The following is a 20,448-nucleotide window of genomic DNA, read 5'->3' on the forward strand; positions in this document are numbered from 1 at the left end:
CAATGGACCTGGTCAATAGAGAGAAGTATGGGTTGTCCTTGTTTTCCTTATTGTTGCTATTAGGCTATGTAAGTAGATTCAGGAGGGGTATGTAATTACTGCTAGGTATGACCACAGCCAGGTGGACCAACTGACTTGAAGAGAGTCTACAAGGCAGATGCCAAGAATTCTCCTTCATGGCTTGTGTTAGCCCTTCTAAGAAGTGTGCAATACATGTATTTTCAACCCAAAATGCAGAGTAGCCAGAGAAGTTACTAATTTGTGAAGTTACCAATAGCTGGACCATAGCTCAAATAATTGTATTTCTAATCTATGCTTCCATCCCTGAAGACGGAAAGGAGATGAAGGGTACAGATGGAGAATGAAACTGTGGTGACCTTGTCCCAGAAGTTCATAGCAGTCCTTACATTTACTCTTTGGTGTAGCTCAGCCTTTGTTTCCTCATCTTCCCACAGGTCATCAGGAATGGAATTGAAATCAGCCTGCCACTGAGATACAAAATCTTGCTTGTGATCTGGACGCCGTAGAAACTCCTGGAAACTTGTCCTGTAAGTAGGGGGAGAGAAGAAGATGGATCTTTCTCCTATCGAAAGATGACCAAATTCCACCTTTGCGGATTTTACTTACCTAGTCTCATGTAAATAAGAAAGCACACTGTGCTGCTTTTCTCTGAGATATCGAAGTACTGTTTTGATGTGGTTTATGTAGGAATTCTCTATCAGTTCCCAGTAAGGTACTAAAAATGAAGGTAGTTCCTGTTAAATGGTAAATTGCAGAGATCAGTATTTGAAAATGAAAATTCGTGTGAGTAGCTGAGTCAAAAGAGCACAAGCTATCAAGATCATGTCCCAACTGCCACTACCTGGAGCACAGCTTCTAAGATATCTTAGTCCTCATCTTCTCTAGAAGATAATTCCTGTTCCAAATAATCAATATGTTTCAGAACAGACATTATTCTTCCAGAAATCTTTCCCTGGACCAACCAGTTTGCAAGATTACCCTCAGAGCTTCTGAAGTTTTGTTTTAGCATCCTGTTATAATATGGGTAACATTAATTCTGTTTGTGTGTACTTTATTCTAGAATATCAGCCCTGTTTAGTCAGGGGCTATAGTTGTCTTGATCAGTACTTTGATCAAGAAAACTTGATCAGTTATTCCCTGTAATCACATGAGGCATTGGACTTTGTAAGTCCTCAAAGACTATTCAATGAATGAATTGTTTTATTACATTTGCTTCAGCTGGAAAATGACCATGTTTGGAGAACTCCATGGGTTCCTCCTGTCAGGGAGGGAACAACTTTCTTCAGTTGCTTTCCACTGAAAGGCAGTCTTTTCTTGCTATGGATATAGTGTGTGACTCAGAAAGTTTAACTTACATTATTTTCAATTATGCAAACAAGCAATCAAATATGAAATCAATGTAAATGAAATAAAATGGAAAGTATATATTATATTGAATATAAACTTGCTATATAATCATTCTTTTGACTATACACTTACTTACCAAGGAGTCACACATGAGGTATTTGTAAATCATCAGAGTTAATTTATTCTTCAATTACAAATTTCTAAATACTAGAGACTTTCTAATAACTCCACCAATCTCATGGATTTGAGGGATACAATGAACATAACATTTCACACAGACACCTCTGCTGTCACACAAATGATGTCATTGGATAAATTCTTTCCCTGGTGAGTAGAAATTGCTTTGGTGTATTTTCCACATTTTGGCCTTCCATGTGGCCTTTGGAGAAGAAGAAAAGACCATGCTCCTACTGTCTTCCCTGTGACCATTTGATAAACATCCTAGGACCCAGTATTGCTGATGAAGACAGCCATACTGCAAATAGAACTGATGTAAGCTGTTCTATCATTACCCACATGCCTTACCATGTATCCCTAAGTGTTCACCCAAGTGAACCACTGAGCGGATGGTCACTCTACATGCTTTAGGAAAAAGGCATTTTACAGTGAATAACTAGAGTCCCTGGTTGTGGAGCTTATATCCTGGTAGGGAAATAGTTATCAGGCTATAAATAACTAAGTAAGTTAGTAAGTAAGTAGGAAAAAGCAAAAGCATATTAAAAAGCTTAGTGTATAAAATACTAATTCAGGTGCTAAATGCTATGCAGTGACAGAGGAATGTTTTGTTTTGATTAGTTCTGGAAGACCTTTTGTTTTGGAAGCATGGGAAGGATTGTAAATGAGAGAAAGGGAGATTTGGACAAAGGCTATGGTGAGCAGAAAGAGAAGCAGGAGCAAAGGCCCTGTGGCTAGGTTTGTGTCTGCCTATTTAGAGGCAGTACTAGTTGTAGGATGTAAAGAACTTTCCAGAACAGACCCAGAATTCATGATGGTGATGACTCTGAGGAAAGATATACATGTATTTCTATGTATGTGTATATATGAATATATGTATATATGTATTTCCAGCTTTCTTGTATACTTAAGTACAGAGATCTCCTGACAAATATTTACTAAACAGTGTAGCCTCATAATCACCATGTGAAGATGAGGTAGAGGAAAAAAGGAGTCTGATGACTCATACCAGGTCACATATTTGAGATTTGGTGATATATTTGAGATTTGAACTTAAGTAGGATAATTGCAGTCCACATGTTTAAAATGATCATCAGAGATGGAAAGCAGATCTTCTTCCATTTTCTCTCTCTGAATTGTGTTTTGAAAACAGATTACAACAGGAAACTTGCTGAAGAACTTTGAATAGTTTCTGCTAGCTAGTTGAAATATTGTAAACATGAACACACTAAGATCTTGGAAGACAGTAGTTGTGAGAACCATGTGGATTATTGAGCCCAGATCAAGAGGTTACTAAAGGGATCACTATTAGTATGAGGATTAGAGGCCATTCTTATGGTGTTTTGGAAAAGGTGCTGCTTTCTGTCCTCATCCTAAGAATTTACCTGAGGCCCGATTAAAAAACTATGGACTAAATTCTTTGTTGGAGGAGATTTCAAGACAGCCTAGAATTCACTTTGCTGCATGGACATTAGGAATCACTCTTATACAGGTGTACAATGAGAAGAGGCAAGCAAGCTAAAAAGAAATACAAAATGTACAGTTTGAAGCGAAAAAGAATACCATAGCTTGAGATTAGGGCAAGGCCTGATCCTCACTGTGATCATGGGAAAGGTGCCCTCAGGGCAGATCTCCTTGCAAAGCTTCTAAACTGCAGGGGTGGGAGGTGGGGGGGGGAGGTCTAAGTGATTTTCTGCTCTTAAAATGCAACAAAAAAGAAAAACATATACAACTGTGATTCATCTCAAAATGGCAGCAAAACTTGGAAGTATCAATCACATTCATATGGTTCTGGCTTTAGAGTAATGGAGGACACATTAGGAGTGAAACTGTGTTTAAGGACAATGACTGATGTTGGGCAGTATGCAGGATGGCACTCCATGCATGCAGGTCTCAAGAGGACAAGTAGCCCTGAAAGGCCATTGCATAAAGCTGTAAAAATGAAGCTTGAGCTGTGTTGGGGATCACAAGGTGTTAGAGGTGCCAGAGCTATGGAATATCTGCCAAGAACAGAATACAGGGAATGGAACAAGCTCATAAGAGACCAGTATATTAAAAGCAATAAACAGAAGGACAAGGCTATCTAAGCCTTCTAATGTCAGATATGGAATTTCAGTATTTAAAGGTTGTCTGAAAGGTTTTGTTATAGCCTTGCTACAGCATATTCTCATGATTCCCACATTCCTCCACTTTGGAATGGTAATGGATGTTATATGCAATTTTATGTCAGAAGTATGTAATTTGCTTTTGCATTCTCCAGGGGGCTACAGTTAAAGAGATTGTCTTGAGTCTCCGAGGAAACTTTGAACTTTGGACCTTTAAACATTGCTAAGACTGAAAGTCTAGAGGGACTTTTGAAGTTGACTGAAGACTTTTTGCACTGCTATGTGGCCACCTGTCTGTGGAAGCCAGGGAACAGAATGTAGTAGTTTGAAAGAAGCTCATATGTTTGAAACTTGGTCACCAGTTTTTAGAACTGTTTGAGGAGGATTAGAAGATATGTCCTTGCCAAGGGAGGAGTGTCACTAGGGGAAGGCTTTACAGTCGCAAAAGACACCATTCCAGGAATATTCTCCTCCTACTGCTTGAGGATTTTCAGATATGAGTTCTCAGTTGTACCTGTTGGCATGCCTTTTCTTTGATATAATGGACTTTTGAAACCATAGACCAATTAAACATTTTCTTTTACAAGTTGCCTTGGTCATAGTGTTTTACAATAGCAAATAAAAATTAAGTAATGCAATAGGTATGACACTATGGTACCAGAAGAGATACCTGGTTAAATTGGTTACTTGGGAAAATCCAAATTGAACTAAGTATCATCTTCTTTGTCCTTGGCAGGTGAGCTCTACAGCTCATGTGGAGAAGCCTGAGTGGGAGGGAATTAGAGTGGCTTCCATGGCCTGGATTGTCCCAAACAACTAGTCTTTACATGGCCTTAGCCAGACCCCTGCAGGTCTTTGCTTTATTCCTCCTTGGTCTCTCCTAGTCTTTGTACATTTCCTAAGGTATTGATGGCGTACTTGTAAGCACTGTTACATTTTCTTTCCTCGGGATTCATTTGCTTCCTACAAAAGTTTATCCCAAGATTTATGTATGTGAGATGGTATCATAGTTCATTATTAATGTTTTGCTTTAATTTTTATCATTTGTAATATTATTTCTTTTGAGGGATCCTAGAGATGAGAAGTGATGGTTTTGGTTCATCTCTCCCCATCCAATACCAAATAATGATTATTATTATTCCCCTAGACTTCTTCTATTCTGTTTCTGTCACAAATTGGGACATCTTAAAAATGTTTGGTGGATGTGTCTCTATGAGTATATATACATTTAAAGTATCTTCTGTTTGGTGGAATGATATTCACAAATATGCAAGCATACATAATTATATGCATGCATACATACATACATACACACACATACATTATTGGGCAATTTAAGTGTTTTATATTAAAGCACTTTCCAATTTTATGATAATACTAGTTAATTCATCAGGAAGCTATCAAGAATCTGTCATATACTGTTGACTGTGTCTGATTTCTTTAACACAGTGAGCTATGCTGTGTACTCCTACCCCAAAGAACTTATAGCCTAACATGGGGACACAACAACCCTGGAAGTGTCTGATAACCGCTGTAATACAACTCCTGCAATGAAGGCTTGGCTTTCAAATGTTTGGCACAGATGGACCTTGCTGAGTTTATCAGTTTAAGAAACGATTTTGGACTGGAATGAAAAGATAGAGCTGATTTAGTGTCTGATTTCCCCAAGATGATTGATTTATATTTTGAAGCACCAGGCCCAGGTAGCAACTGTTCTACCTTAGTCATAGGAAAAAGGTCCCTTGTGTACTTCCTTGTCTAGCATACTTATCACATGTTCTTGGGTCATGTAGCTATCTTATGATTTAGTTCGGTTTATACATTTTTTCCAGTTCTAAAAAGCCAAAGGTTAAATGTTGTCTGGAAGTATTATGATGAGGCATTAGGATGATGACCAACTCTAAAGTTGCTGGGTTTGCATCCAACAGAAGTCATTCTTCTAGGAAACTGCATCTCTGCTGGTCCTTAGGCAGAAAACTGGTACTCACAGGAGCTGTTTGCTCCCCTGATTTCAGAACTCAAGAGCAGTTTCAAGTTATGACTCAGAAATTCAAATCCAAGGGGAAAATTGAAATGTGTTCACTGATAAGTCTCTTGATTATGTTTTTTCAGTTTCCTTCACTTCAATAAGCTAGACTAAGCCCCCCATCTTCTGCCTCCTACCAGTAAGCTGTCATTCCAGGCTAACCTCAGCTTTTTGATAAATATTTACATAATCCTGGCTCCAGAAATATTTGTATGTGTTTCAAATGTGGTAAAACTCAATATTCAGGATAAATGACTCTACTAGTTTGATTCTAGGGTATCATACCTCAGGTATAGGCTCATTCACATAGACCCATTCTTCTGCTCCTGGCTTAGTTGGCAGTGGTGCTGGTGGTGTGGGTGATATGTCTGCTGAGTCAACAGGTGATTTCTTTCCTGAAATTTTGCTTCCTTGTGCTTTTCCTTTAGGAGAAACTTAAACATGCATATTAAATAATACTATTCAAGAAGGTGAGCAGGTTAGGTTCCTGAGGATGACAAAGTTCATGATTGTTCATGGATTACTCTTTTAACTTCTTCATGCAGTTTTACCAGCTCAAAGATGAAGACAAAATGCCTCGTTTGCTATAGCTCCTGCATTAACCAATACTACTATGATGTCAACTACTATGACTTGTGAGTTGTTTTGTAATTTAAAAGAAGAAAGCAACTCATCTGTCTGGCTATGGCTACAGTTTTGGTACTTTACTCAGGGCTTGCTTCTCTAATCGCGTGTGGTTCCTATAAAACTTAGGATTTACCAGAAAGTGTGTTTAATTTCCTATTGTAGAAACTGGCAAATTAAATTCCTTATGCCACATGAGAAAAAAAAAAGAAAAGAAAGAGGGTGTCTAGAACACAAGTGGGTCTTGTTTGTGCCTCTTGGAGGCAAGAGCAGAAGTTAGAGCAGGATCATCTCTAAGAGTTAACCAGAGGAGGTAAGTTATAGATGTCACACATGAGAGAAAAGATGACTGAAGTGTCGGAACCTTCTAATATTCCCTACAGGTTGAAAAGGATTTCTAAAATGATGTTCTTTCTTTCTCTGGTCAGACATTAAATTTAAGCCTAGAAAAGAAGGGAGGGAAGAAGGCATCTAGGGAGGTAGAAATGGAAGCAAAAAAACTGAGACTAAGGGGACAGAGGAGATGATAAGAAGGTTAGAGGGTGAGGAGGAGGGGGTGGCCTCTATGTCCTACCTTAGAGTCTAAATAGGAAATAATACTTCTTCTTTCCCAGTGAAGAGGGCCACCCAGACCTGTGGCATGCTTTCCTTATATTATGAGCACAGACATACTGTGAAAGGACCAATTTTTTTTTTTCTTTAAAAGATCACTCAGGCTAAATTGCACGTTCCTTCAGATTAATTTGTGAAAATTATGCATACAGTTTGAAGATGACTTAACTAAGGGAGCATTTTCTTTCTCACACACTTAATATTCTAGTGGGGAAAATTTAGTGATGCTCTTTAGATATATTTAATTTTATGTTAACAAAATGCATTTTTATTAGATATTTCCTTTATTTACATTTCAAATGTTATCTCCTTTTCTGGTTTCCCCACCGAAAACCCCCTATCCCATCCCCCATCCCAATTTTTAAGTAGAGAAGGTGTTATCAACTATGACTTTTGGGTAGTTCAGGTGATTTCTCCATATATAATTAAACCAATAACTATACACCTGCAGACTAGCAAAAACTGTTCATTATTGTACTTCCTTTTTTTCTGTATGATTCTTCACTGTTCATTCTGATCTGTGACCATTTTAAGATAGGGTTTTCTAAGCAGAATTTCCAAAACAAAAACATGTTGTTTTGGAAGATTGAGGAGTCAAATAAGCCTTCCCTCCTTCTTTTAAAAATATTTTCTTCATTTAGTGAAACTTAGGAGAGGTGGAATAGTTTTGGGATTGCCATGCTTTGAGACCATATTAAATGTATATAATATTTGGCAAAGAAAATTTTTAGAGAAGGAGGATTTAATGGGAAATAAGCATGTCTATAGCTTAAGCAGTGAAATAATTCCTTTGAAACACAAATCTTTATCAGCTATTTAAGTCTAATGAAGAAAGTCATTTGAAGTCTTCTGGGTCTATAGAGAGATCACTGAATCCTTGCTATAGCCATTCTTTATGGGTAAAGAGTTTGAAGAAAAACTCATCTTTCATACATTCTTATGCATTGATTTTAGGAAATTTTTGTTTAATAATGATAACTTGATAGTCTCCTATCTGGCTATCCAGTCCCAAGGGTTCAGCCCTAAAAACATACTCATTAAGTTATGATAATTACAAATTAAAATGAGTCATAGAGAAAATAATTTTTGGGCAAAGTAGCAGATTAATGTTAAAAGTAAATACAGGTTTTGGTAAAAATGAAATGACAGAGCAATATGCTTGAGAACAATAAACAATCAACTAAATAAATAAACAATAAATAACAGAAAAATACAAATAGTGGTGATATAGTAAAGGGCTGAGCAATTAAAAGCCAGACATTTAAAGCAAACTTTAAAAACAGAATGCAAATAAGTAATTGTAGGAAATGAGTGAATGGCATTGACTGATGGGAAGGGAGCCTTTAAGAAATCAGAGCACTTTCTAATTAACTTAGCATTTCTCAGGGAGGGGGAGCTTAGGAGATGGCACTTGCTGGGTAGAAGCAAGCATAGATTCTGATATATATATTTTGAAGCTAGATATTTATTATTATTATTATTTATCACTTTTCAGTTTTAAAATATTCTCTGTGGGTACCTGATTTAATTAATATTTTTGCTAGTTGAAGTCAAAATATTGGTTAACAATGGTTATCTCCATATTTCTTAATATTAGCTCTGTTCATCAAAAGCAACTTTTTGCTAACAGATACATAGTGTTAATGGCTGATTGGGCTGCAAAGAACACCCTCCAAAGTTGAATCACAGGTTGACTCAGCCAAGATGAACATATTAGTTTAGAGTAGAACAGACCAAAGAAACACCACCAGGAAGAGAGTCCCAGTGTTAGGTGAAGAGTCAGAGACTGAACACACACCAACTCTGTGTGAACAAGGAACTTTGGCAATGCTCATGAAGGAATGTTTTCACTGTTCAGGATCCTAGGATTTGTACTGCTCATCATGGAGTCAGATAGATGTAACTGTAAAGTTGAAAGCCTGATAATCTGAGATCATTAATGAAACCCACCTTTATTGCAATTATGCATAGAATGAAAAAAAAAACCCTCTCTATATCAATTCTGCATCTACAGTGAAATCCCTATACCCAAGGCTCAGAGGACATCATGGAAGAGTTGGGCAGAAATATTACAAGACAAGACCTAGAAGAACAAGATACAAGACTGCCTTATACAAAGCTCCAGGAAGCTGCGTCTATGAAATCTCAGCAATGTGGTAGCCTGAACTAGACCTGAAAGACAATGACACCAGGTGAAATGCTAATGTGGATGGAGAAATTACACAAGACTCTACCCAGATGAATTGCTATAGACAAGGAATGACTACTCTGAGAGGGAGAATCAATCAGTTTCTCAAGGGATGGGTTCTCCTAACTGGTCATCCAGTTTCAAGTGGCCAGCCCTAAAACATATACATAAGAGAAATAGTAAATGGACTTCAAGAGGTCTTATGTATATATTTATATGAATGTATACTTGTAAAAATAACAATTAAAGAAAAAGAAAAAACTATCAAGGGTGAGAATATATATGTTTCAGTAATAGTTAAAGCAGAAAAGTCAATGAGTGTAAACAGGAAGAATTCTAGTGAGGACAGAGAAAAGGGTGGGAATGATGTCAATACAGCAATTACATATGAATTTTGGTAAAAAATAAAAATGTAAATTAAAAGGTAAAAAATTAGTACTTATATTTTTTAAAAAAATGAAAGAGGACATGAAATTGGGAGATTGGGAAGCAGGGGTAGACATAATATGAGTTAAGGGAAAATATAAAATTCTCAAAGAATTAGTAAAATACTATTGAAAAAAATTTAAAGGGCATAAATTTTGGGAGAGAGTAGTTTTGGGGACAGGGTGAATTGGCAGGAAGGAGTAGATATGAATATTATTAATATTATGTATATGTGTGAAATATAAAACATGTGCAAAATATAAAAATACTGTTTAAAATATTTTAAGATCAATGTAAGCTTGAATGTTTAACATTTCCAAAGAAACTCAAAAGGATTTTTCTAATACTCAGAGACTAGGAATGGGTCAATGATGCTACCAGCAAGGAATAATAAATTTGAAGAAGTGGTATCGCAACCTCTAAGAGAGACTTTAAATATAACTGTGATATAATGGTCTGAGAGATAAACAAAAAATTGTGTCCAGTGTCAATGATACTAATTTCAAATATTAAGAAGTAAACTAGTGTGGCTTTCTATTTGAAAGAAATACTGTCATAAACACCCAAATAATAGCTTGTCTTCACTATTGCAAATAAAAGAACTTCTAAATCTGATTTAAGGTTTATGTTTACAAAGATTTCACCTATTTATTTATGTATTTAATCATGTTTGTTTAAGTAATTTCCCGTATATGACTAATTTGTCTGCATGTATGTAGTGTACTATGTTCTTGTAGAGAACAGAAAAGGACTGAAGATTTCCTGAAACCAGAGTCATGGATGGTTGGGAGTCTCCATGGTAGGTTGGGAATGGCAGCTGGATCCTCAGAAGAAAATGCAATCTCACTAGCCCCTAAATCGCACCTTAAGATATCATTTAACTTCATAAGCTAGAAAACTAACATCTAAAATTAAAAAGAAAGGAAATCCCTGAGCTATTGAATGCATATATTTTAACTGTTAATCTTGCATGGTTGCTTCTGGTTTTTTCAGTGCTTGCATGTTTCTAATTAAGGGTGCGCTCAGAGTGTTCATTCTGTTATATCTAGTTTATGATTTGATAGTAAGTTTCTCCATGTGTACTTAATATGTCTTTCTGGTGCGTATGTAATAATCTTTCATTTGAGTTTAGTTTGAGAACAATTAAAATGCAAGAGATAAGGAATATGAGATGGGAAATTTCTCTGGTGGTAAACAATCAAGAGCTGAGTAAAAATTACAGCAGTTAGAATTTCAATTCCAACAGTATCTCAGCATTGATGCACTAACTACATCTACATACATAAGTCTACAGTGTCTCATAACCATGGCAAAATTGCCTTTGACAGTAATGCTCTAGAAAATGATGTTCATCTTAGCTTAAACACTCATATATATAATTCATATATATTGCATATATATATATACATATATATATAGTGAGTGTGTGTATTAGAACATTAAGAGATGATTTCAATATTATTGTAATAGAATGACCTGTGAGATAAATAATTGTTTCAGTGTCACTGGTATTAATTTCAAATATTAAGAAATAAATTTACACACATATGCAAATGACTCTTAAAAACTGTGTCTCTCTCTATTGGTCTCTGTGTGTGTGTGTGTGTGTGTGTGTGTGTGTGTGTGTGTGTGTAGTATTGAGATATAGGTCAAGATGTTTATAACATTTAGAATATTTTGTGACTACCACTACCCACTTTTAGACTAAGACTGAGTTGGCAATTTATGACAGGTATTTAAGGTAAAGTACACAGCAGTAGATGGTAACTTTGGGAACCTATCTGGAAGCAAGTCAAGTACATGTATTTATTGCATTTCAATCTTTAATTATTTTTTATCTTTGTTATAGCAACAACATGAATCTATCTAACATGTTTTAGAACCTGAATATTTTCCATTAGGTACTTCAAAAATAATATTTACCTATTTCAAATAAATGGATAAAATAAAGTTAGACAAATACAAGTAAAAGTCGACTCAGATAATAATGGAACTCAAAACATAAGGTCAAAACCAAAAGAATGAGAAGGCAGTCATAGTAGTCTCAGCCTTTGCTCAGTTTATACTGAGACTCAGGTGCTGGTGTGGCTCTGAACTGACACCCAAAATAAGATAATGAAAGGAAATACACACACATTCTGTAACCACTCATGCAGTAGTAGCAACTTTGCATGCCCCTTGATATAAAGTGAAATTTCTCACTTAGGGTCACATATATGAGCTATTGAGTGAGAAAATTACATACTTGCATTTCAGAAAATGTAGTAGTTGGTCATTACTGGTACAATGTCAACTTTTAGTTCTGCTTCTGTCTTGCGTTATAAGGAAAGATGGGGACATTATGCCTAAGTGCTTGTTAGTGAATACAATTTAATGAGCAAAGCTTAACTCTAGATAACACCTCTAATATCTTTGATGTATAGATACACTGCGATCACTTCACTATCCCCTGCAAGTATCACTTCTTTTTTTTTTTTTTTGCTCCATTGCCTTGGAATCTGATGCTGTTTTCTTTAGAATGAACTAATGATTTACAAATGCCCCCCCCCAAAGTAGTCACAGTGTATACTGCTTGCCATCCTTTATGGCTGTTTTCACTGAGCTGGTTATAAAATATAGTAATACATGTAATAATCGTTCACTTGTCTGTTGTACCTTTCCTTTGAATACAGTCTCACCTTTCTTTCCTTTTCCTTCAGGTTGAGGTTCTTGCTTACCATGCTGGGTTTCTAAACAAAATTCAACATACAAATATAATTGATGATTTAGTTCAATAGGGCTGTACAATCTCTAAGCAACAAAATATATTTGTGAACGGAATCAAACGAGTCACTTTTTTTCCCTGTGAGGTGAAGTCAATCTGAAGACAGACTCCACGTTTACTCCTAATGAATGATAGTTCCTTAAAAATTGCAGTTCTATTCTATGTCTTCATGCAAAGAAATTTAATATTACTTTAGTAGTGAAATTTAGCAATGGATGTGTTCACAATCTTTAATGGGATGGTAGGGTTTTTAAAGATAAATCACTAGTCCATTTGAAGCAACACAAACTTATTTAAATTTATTGTGACAAAATGACCTTGATTTAGTAGGATGGGGCCTCCCAAAGAAAGATGACTCAGCAAGATTGCTAAGCATGTAAAAGTGTTTGCCCCTAGGTGGTGCAAGCTTCATAATCCAAGTTCAACACTGAGAATCTATATGGAGGTGTGGGGAGAGAACTGACTCCAATTTTTGGGTCACTTAAGTATACTATCATATCATCTGCAAATAGTGATATTTTGATGTCTTCCTTCCCAATTTGTATCCTTTTGACATCCTTTTGTTGTCTAATTGCTCTGACTAGGACTTCAAGTACCATATTGAAAAGATAGGGAGAGAGTGTGCAGCCTTGTCTAGTCCCTGATTTTAGTGGGAATGCTTTAAGTTTCTCTCCATTTAGTGTTATGTTGGCTATTGGTTTGCTGTATATTGCTTTTACTATGTTTAGGTATGGGCCTTGAATTCCTGATCTTTCCAAGACTGCTATAGCACTCCTGGGAATATACCCAGAAGATGCTCCAACATGTAATAAAGACACATGCTCCACTATGTTCATAGCAGCCTTATTTATAATAGCCAGAAGCTAGAAACAACCCAGATGTCCTTCAACAGAAGAATGGATACAGAAAATGTAGTACATCTACACAATGGAGTACATCTACACAATGGAGTACTATTCAGCTTTAAAAACAATGAATTCATGAAATGCATAGGCAAATGGATGGAACTAGAAAATATCATCCTGAATAAGGTAACCCAATCACAAAAGAACACACCTGGTATGCACTCACTGATAAGTGGATATTAGCCCACAAGCTCAGAGTACTCAACATACAATTCACACAATACATGAAACTCAAGGAGGAAGACCAAAGTGTGGATGCTTCCTTCCTTCTTAGAAGGGGGAACAAAATACCCATAGAAGGAGTTACAGAGACAAAGTATGGAGCAGAGACTGAAGGAAGGACAATCTATAGACTGTCACACATGGGGATCCATCCCATATATAGTCACTAAACCCAGACACTATTGTGGATGTCAACAAATGCTTGCTGACAGAAGCCTGTTAAAGTTGCCTCCTGAGAGGCTCTGCCAGTGCCTGACAAACATAGAGGTAGATGCTCACAGCTAAACATTGGACTGAGTACAGGGTCCCCAATGGAAGAGCTAGAGAAAGGGTGCAAGAAGTTGAAGGGGTTTGTAGCCCCATAGGAGGAACAACAGTATGAACTAACCAGTAACCCCAGAGTTCCCAGGGACTAAACTAAAGAATACACATGGTGGGACTCATGGCTCCAGCTGCATATGTAGCAGAGGATAGCCTTGTCAGACATCAATGGGAGGAGAGGCCCTTGGTCCTGTGAAGGCTCTATACCCCAGTGTAGGGGAATGCCAGGCCAGGAAGTGGGAGTGGGTAGGTTGGTGAGCAGGGGGGGTGGGGAGGGAATGGGAGTTTTGGGAGGGAAAACCAGGAAAAGGGATAACATTTGAAATGTAAATAAAGTAAATATCTAATAAAAAGAAAGAATGAGTATTTTTTCATGATAACTTTCTCTTTGAAATAGTAAAGAAAAGTTTTAACTTGCTTGGGCAAACTCTTTTATCTGAACTGATGGGTGGCTTTCTCTACCCTCCTGCCTTTTTCCACCAGTGTTGTTATGTGCTTGGATGTAACTAAGCAAGTGGAAATGAACCAACCATAGTATATGCTTGTAAGATCAGGTACTAGTTCTGCCCTTGTTAGAAAAGAAAGAGACAGGTACAGTCAGTCAGTAAAGCCAAAGCAGATTTATTATTCCTCCAGTGTACACTATTCAAGGTTACAGCATTAAAATAGAAAATAAATAGTCTAGGACCTTAAATATTTAAATTCTGTCAGAATAAGAAAGACTAGAAATTAGTATTGGGAAAGGCACAGTTACACTGGTATTCTTATTAGAAGCAAGCTTAAGAGACCATGGTGGATAATTCAGCATGTGAAAAATACCTTTCAAGTCTAAATCACGTTTTAAAGATTTGACTCTTTCTAATTAAATATTATATATTCTAATTCCTAGTGAGCTTATAGGAAAATGTATTATATATTATATATGATTTTACTTTTCACTGTCTTATGCTAAAACATTTTTAATATTTACATATCCTGCATTTAGTTAAACCCAGTTTTGTTGAAGCATAATGTTCTTTAATATATTATTATTAATGTCATTTAAAATTACTTCAACCATGTGAAACAAAGTGCTTTTCTTTATCTCTAAATTTTTGTTTTCTATGATTACATTTAATTTTGTAAAGAACTACAAATTTATGTCAAGTCACCCTGCAGTAAAACTATTGTTAGAGACAGTTATGATATACCAAGTCTAGGCAATGAGACAGACAGCTAAACAACTAACCCCTGTGAAGAAGATATGCCACAGGTCAAACTGATATTGGTGTCTTACAGATATCAGTAGCACAATGCTTAAACATGTACATTTTGTCATGATCTTTTCTGTCACTTAATGTTAAACTCACAGTCCCCAGTGGCTAAGAATCTAGAACATATTGAATCTAAAATGTATTTTCTACAAGACTGTGTTTCTATAAATGTTTAAGTGTGTGTGTATGTGTGTGTGTTCGTATACCTATGAGCCTGTACACGCACATGCTACATTAAGCATGTGGAATTAGAGAGTAACTTTGAGGATGTGGTTCTTTTTTTAATCACTTCATGAGTCTTGAGGATACATCTTAGGTTGTGACCAAGCACCTTTACCCACTAAACTACATCACCGGCCTCCTCTGTATCTAGTCTATGATCGTCTAACTGAATGTTTCTGGCTATACACAATTTAAAGTGTCTAATTAATGTTGTTAAACTGCTGTCCCCTCCATATGCCCTAACACAATTTTTGTCATTCTTTAACCTTCCTCTTCCCATCTGAGCTTCTAAGGAGCTGGCCTGACTGGGGTGACTGAATATCTCTTGTGGAGTTGGTAAGACACTGAGCTTTTTTAACATGCATTTTGCTCAAGTCGGGGGCTTTTCCTTGAATTCAGAAGGAATGGAGCTCAGTGGTCAGGCATATTCTCTGCCTGTGAGAGACCCTGATAGAATCTTCAATACCACAAAAAACAAAGTAAAAAGAGTATTTCTACTTCTGGACATGGGTATTTGTTTCACATGATTGACGTCTCCACCATCTGAATCTAGACAAGTACCCTGCCATTCTAATTTATCATTCTTTTCTATGTGAAAACAAGAAACTGACAAACAGGATTACAGATCACTCTGTCAGTCACCTGATTGCGTCTTTGCTTTCCCAGAAGGTTTTGCCTGATGAAGCTCCTTGTCTTTCTCTGCTTCAGACAAAAGGGGAGGGGTCATAGTAGGAGACTCAGCCAGGGGAGCTGCTCCCTTTTTCTCAGTTTCCTTTTCTTGCAGTTTCTTTTCAACTTTAGAAGGATGATAAAAAACAAACCTTCGTTAAAGACTCCAGGTGACTACTATTTCATTTCAACTAACAAATATCAAAATTATTATAAAATTATACTTATTAATAAGATTACTTCTACATACCCTATTTGCTGTAAAATTACAGCAAAAATATTTACTATTCCTAACATTCATTCATATTTTGAGTTCTTCTTTATTCTTTTGCCTCATAGTTATGGCTATGACAATGTATAAGATGAGGGTGACAGCAATGATGATGATGTTGCTGATAATGATGATGATGTGTGTGTTTGTGTATGTGTTTAGATGTGTATATGTATGTATATATGTATGTATGAATGTATTATTAGATAATAAAAAGTCTGGGAACTAGGTTTAAACGTCAAAGAAAATATAAAAATTGAAAAACAAAAGATTAATTAAAATGATGTAGAACATCAAACTTAGAAGTACATAAAGAAATGACAGCAGTCACATGTGGCAGTGAATGCTTGTAATCTCATTTGTTCTTAGGAGGCTGAGTCAGGAGGATCACAGGAAGTTGAAAGCTACTCTGTTTTACACAGTGCCTTTCACATCATCCTGGTATCTATTGAAATGAAAAAAAAAAAAAAAGACTCAAACAAGGTGATATGAGATATGGGATGTCAGGTGTAAAAGGTAAAACTACTGTGAGTCTACCACACTCAAATGAATGACCACACATCTAAGAATATATAGTCAGCCTTTAAGTGGATTTAGTGAGTTAAAATAACAATGTGTCAGATGGTCGTGGTTCATGCCTTTAATCTTAACACATGGCAAAGGCAGGTGGATCTCTGAGTTCAAAGCCAGCCTGATCTACAGAGTGAGTTTGAAAACAGCCAGACCTACACAGAGAAACCTTGCCTCCAAACACACACACAAACACACACACACACACACACACACACACACACACACACACACACATACACACACACACACCAAAACAAACAAACAAACAAAAACAAAAAGAAAAAGGAAAAGAAAAGGAAACAGGAAGAAAGAAAGAGAGAAGGAAAGAAAGATAAAAGGAGCTAGGCAGTGCCTTTAATCCCAGCCCTTTGGAGGCAGAAGCAGGCAAATTTCTGAGTTCAAGGCCAACCTGGTCTACAGAGTGAGTTCCAGGACAGCCAGGGCTATACAGAGAAACCCTGTCTCAAAAAACAAAACAAAAAACAAACAAACAGACAAAAAAAAACAAAAAAGAAAGAAAGAAAGAAGGAAAGAAGGAAAGAAAGAGGAAAAAGAGAAAGAAAAAGGGAATGAAGAAAAATACTTGATGACAAAAAGTTAGGGTGGTATAAAATGGGGGATGGATCTGTGAGACGTTGAAACAGGATGAATACTATCAAGGTACAATGGTTACTCTTAATGACTTAATATGTTTGCAAACATATATACATATAATTACCTTTGATCTTTTTGTTTATTTCTTTACTAGCAAAAATTTCTTTTACTTTTAGGCATAAGAGCCTTTCATCTATTTCAGCATTGACTTTTATCAAAATGTTTCTTGGCTCTGTAAACCACTCTTCCAACAGTGGCCAGTTGTCCAAGAAACCAACAATTCTGCAAAATAAAAACATTATATGAGTATATGATACTCATTTAAGTGTTTGAGTAAAGAGACATTAAGCATGATGTTTAGTAGATTTATTTGACAATTCATGATGAAGAAGTAGCATGGCTACTAGAAGTAGACTTAACGTAATTTAGTCCTAAAAATTAACTTATATAAATTCTTTATGTAATAGAATAATAATAAATTTAAAGAACTTGTCTGATGGCATCAGGGTAGAAATTTTAGAATTTTAGAAGTATAAGTGAAAAGGTTTGAAAATGCTAAGCATTTGGCAAACGTCTGGGTTATGCTCAAATCTGTTTGAAGATCAAAGACAATATCATCCACAGTAATGGCAGACTCTGTCTAATGGCTCTTGCAATGATGCCATAGCCCTGACACTCTGGTCACACATTTTTTTCCTTAGAGCTGCAAAGTGAAGAGGTCTTTGGGTAAGGAGAGATGGCATGGGCTAGTTAGCTTTATTAAAAGTTATTATTGAATTGTTTTTTCCTCATAGAGCATAGACAGATTCCTATAGCTCATGTACTTTTAGATCTCTCAAGTTTTCATGAAATTGCCTAATTTTGCCTAAATTTTCTTTTCCAACGCAAAGTTACACACAATTCAGAGAAAGCCAAGTAACTTCATTTTGATGAACTAGAAGTGCTACCATAAACTTTTTTCAGTTTTGACTTTCAGCTCTTTGAAAATCTATGATATTCACTTATGTTTTCTAAGTGTTTGCTGCATTCTACAGCAATAATGTATAAGCATAACCTGATTGGCTTGGTTCTTCAGACTCTGACAACTGTGGCTCCAAATATAAACATTTTTGTATAATATTTTACTCAATGTAAAAACATATTTTTGATTTACCTGTAAAAGATTCTGTAGTAGGGGATGAATCTGTTTTTTGTAGATTTTATCATTCCAAAATCACCAATTGTCACCTCTTTGAAGGGCAACAAGTAGGAAGGGCACAATATTGAAAACATACCTGTGCTGTATGTGATCTCTTAAGTTCTGGTCCTCACTCTTATCTTGGCTTGTAAAAGTTCCAGGATAGCCAACATTTTCATGAGAAATTTTATGTGAGATTTCTTTAGCTATGTACAAAAATTACATAATTAGATCATCACCCAAACCAAAGTTGCTACTTACTGCCAAAATATACTTATGCAAGATTCCAGGTACAATAGCCATATTTTGGTCCATAATCGCTTCAGGGTTTATATTAACATATACAATACATAAAAATATATTTACATAGTATATATTTTGATTAGGTTCTTTTCATTTTCCACATTCTCACAGATTCTCCACCTCTTTACCTACCCAACTTCTTCTTCTTTCTCAAAAACAAAATAAACAAAGACATAGGTCAAAACAAACAAACATGTACTAAGACAAATACTACCAAAAGAAAATGAAAAGGATTTATGCAGCTCTCTGGGCTGGTGTCCTGAGTGGACCTTGGGCACAAGCTCTGAGGCCAGTCCCACAACACCCAGAGGAAGCTCCACTCCTAGGTGCTCTGACACTCTCAGGATCAGAGGTGAGGCAGACCCAACATCTGTCCCAACACAGGGAGTAACTGGGACCATCGGGACCAGGCACATAGGAACTCCACCAGCAGAGTGGCTCGGGTTCGAGCAGACCTTGGGCTCAGGCTCCACAGCCACTCCCACAACACCCAGAGAAAGCTGCTGCACTCCCAGGTGCTCTAACAATCCCAGGGTCACAGGATCACAGAATCACAGGATCACAGAGACAGCCTGACTCTGAGGAGTTCTGACACAACCAAGACCACAGGAAGGACTGACTCCAGTCAGATTTAGCAAGAGCAGGTAGCACTAGAGATAACCAGATGGCTGGGGGCAAGCATAAGAAAATAAACAACACAAACCAAGGTTACTTGGCATCATCAGAACCCAATTCTCCCACCATAATAAGTCCTGGACACAACATCACACCAGAAACACAAGATTCAGATCTAAAATCACTTATTATGGTGATGATACAGGACCTTAAGAAAGACAGAAATAGTACCCTCAAAGAAATACAGGAGAAAACAGGTAAAAAGCTAGAAACCCTTCAAGAGGAAACACAAAAATCCCTTAAAGAACTACAGGAAAACACAGCCAAACAGGTGAAGGAAATGAGCAAAACCATCCAGAATCTAAAAATGGAAATAGAAACAATGAAGAAATCAGAAAGAGAGACAACCCTGGAGATACAAAACCTAGGAAAGAAATCAGGAGTCATAGATGCAAGTATCACCAACAGAATACAAGAGATAGAAGAGAGAATCTCAGGGGCAAAAGACACCATAGAAAACATTGACACAACAGTCAAAGAAAATGCAAAAAGCAAAAAGCTCCTAACCCAAAACATCCAGGAAATCCAGGACACAATAAGAAGACCAAACCTAAGGATAATAGGTATAGAAGAGAGTAAAGACTCCCAATGTAATGGGCCAGTAAATATCTTTAACAAAATTATAGAAGAAAACTTCTGTAACCTAAAGAAAGAGATGCCCATGAACATACAAGAACTTCAAATAGACTGGACCAGAATAGAAATTCCTCCCCTCACGTAATAATAAAAACACCAAATGCACTGAACAAAGAAAGAATTTTAAAAGCAGTAAGGGAAAAAAGGCAAGTAACATATAAAGGCAGGCCTATCAGAATTACACCAGGCTTCTCACTAGAGACTATGAAAGCTAGAACATCCTGGGCAGATGTCATACAGACCCTACAAGAACATAAATGCCAGCCCAGGCCACTATTCCCAGCAAAACTCTCAATTACCATAGATGGAGAAAACAAGATATTCCATGACAAAACAAAAT

General features: G+C 36.5%; 1 protein-coding gene across 2 annotated transcripts in view; it reads right to left on the minus strand.

The window, feature by feature from the left end:
- Positions 1-20,448, minus strand: part of Spef2 (sperm flagellar 2) — a 182,379-nt gene that overhangs the window by 57,758 nt on the left and 104,173 nt on the right. The window contains exons 17-23 of one of the 2 annotated variants that reach the window (XM_031360243.1): positions 18,592-18,700; positions 17,442-17,599; positions 15,853-16,005; positions 12,202-12,252; positions 5,959-6,095; positions 628-755; positions 408-546 (exon numbers count right to left, since the gene is read on the minus strand). In XM_031360243.1, the coding sequence (XP_031216103.1) occupies positions 408-546; positions 628-755; positions 5,959-6,095; positions 12,202-12,252; positions 15,853-16,005; positions 17,442-17,599; positions 18,592-18,700 (875 nt within the window). Of the gene's footprint in view, positions 1-407; positions 547-627; positions 756-5,958; positions 6,108-12,201; positions 12,253-15,852; positions 16,006-17,441; positions 17,600-18,591; positions 18,701-20,448 lie in introns of both variants that reach the window. The other variant, XM_031360242.1, reaches the window with a different exon arrangement.

The sequence above is a fragment of the Mastomys coucha genome, unplaced genomic scaffold (genome assembly GCF_008632895.1).
Source record: "Mastomys coucha isolate ucsf_1 unplaced genomic scaffold, UCSF_Mcou_1 pScaffold8, whole genome shotgun sequence".
NCBI lineage: Eukaryota > Metazoa > Chordata > Mammalia > Rodentia > Muridae > Mastomys > Mastomys coucha.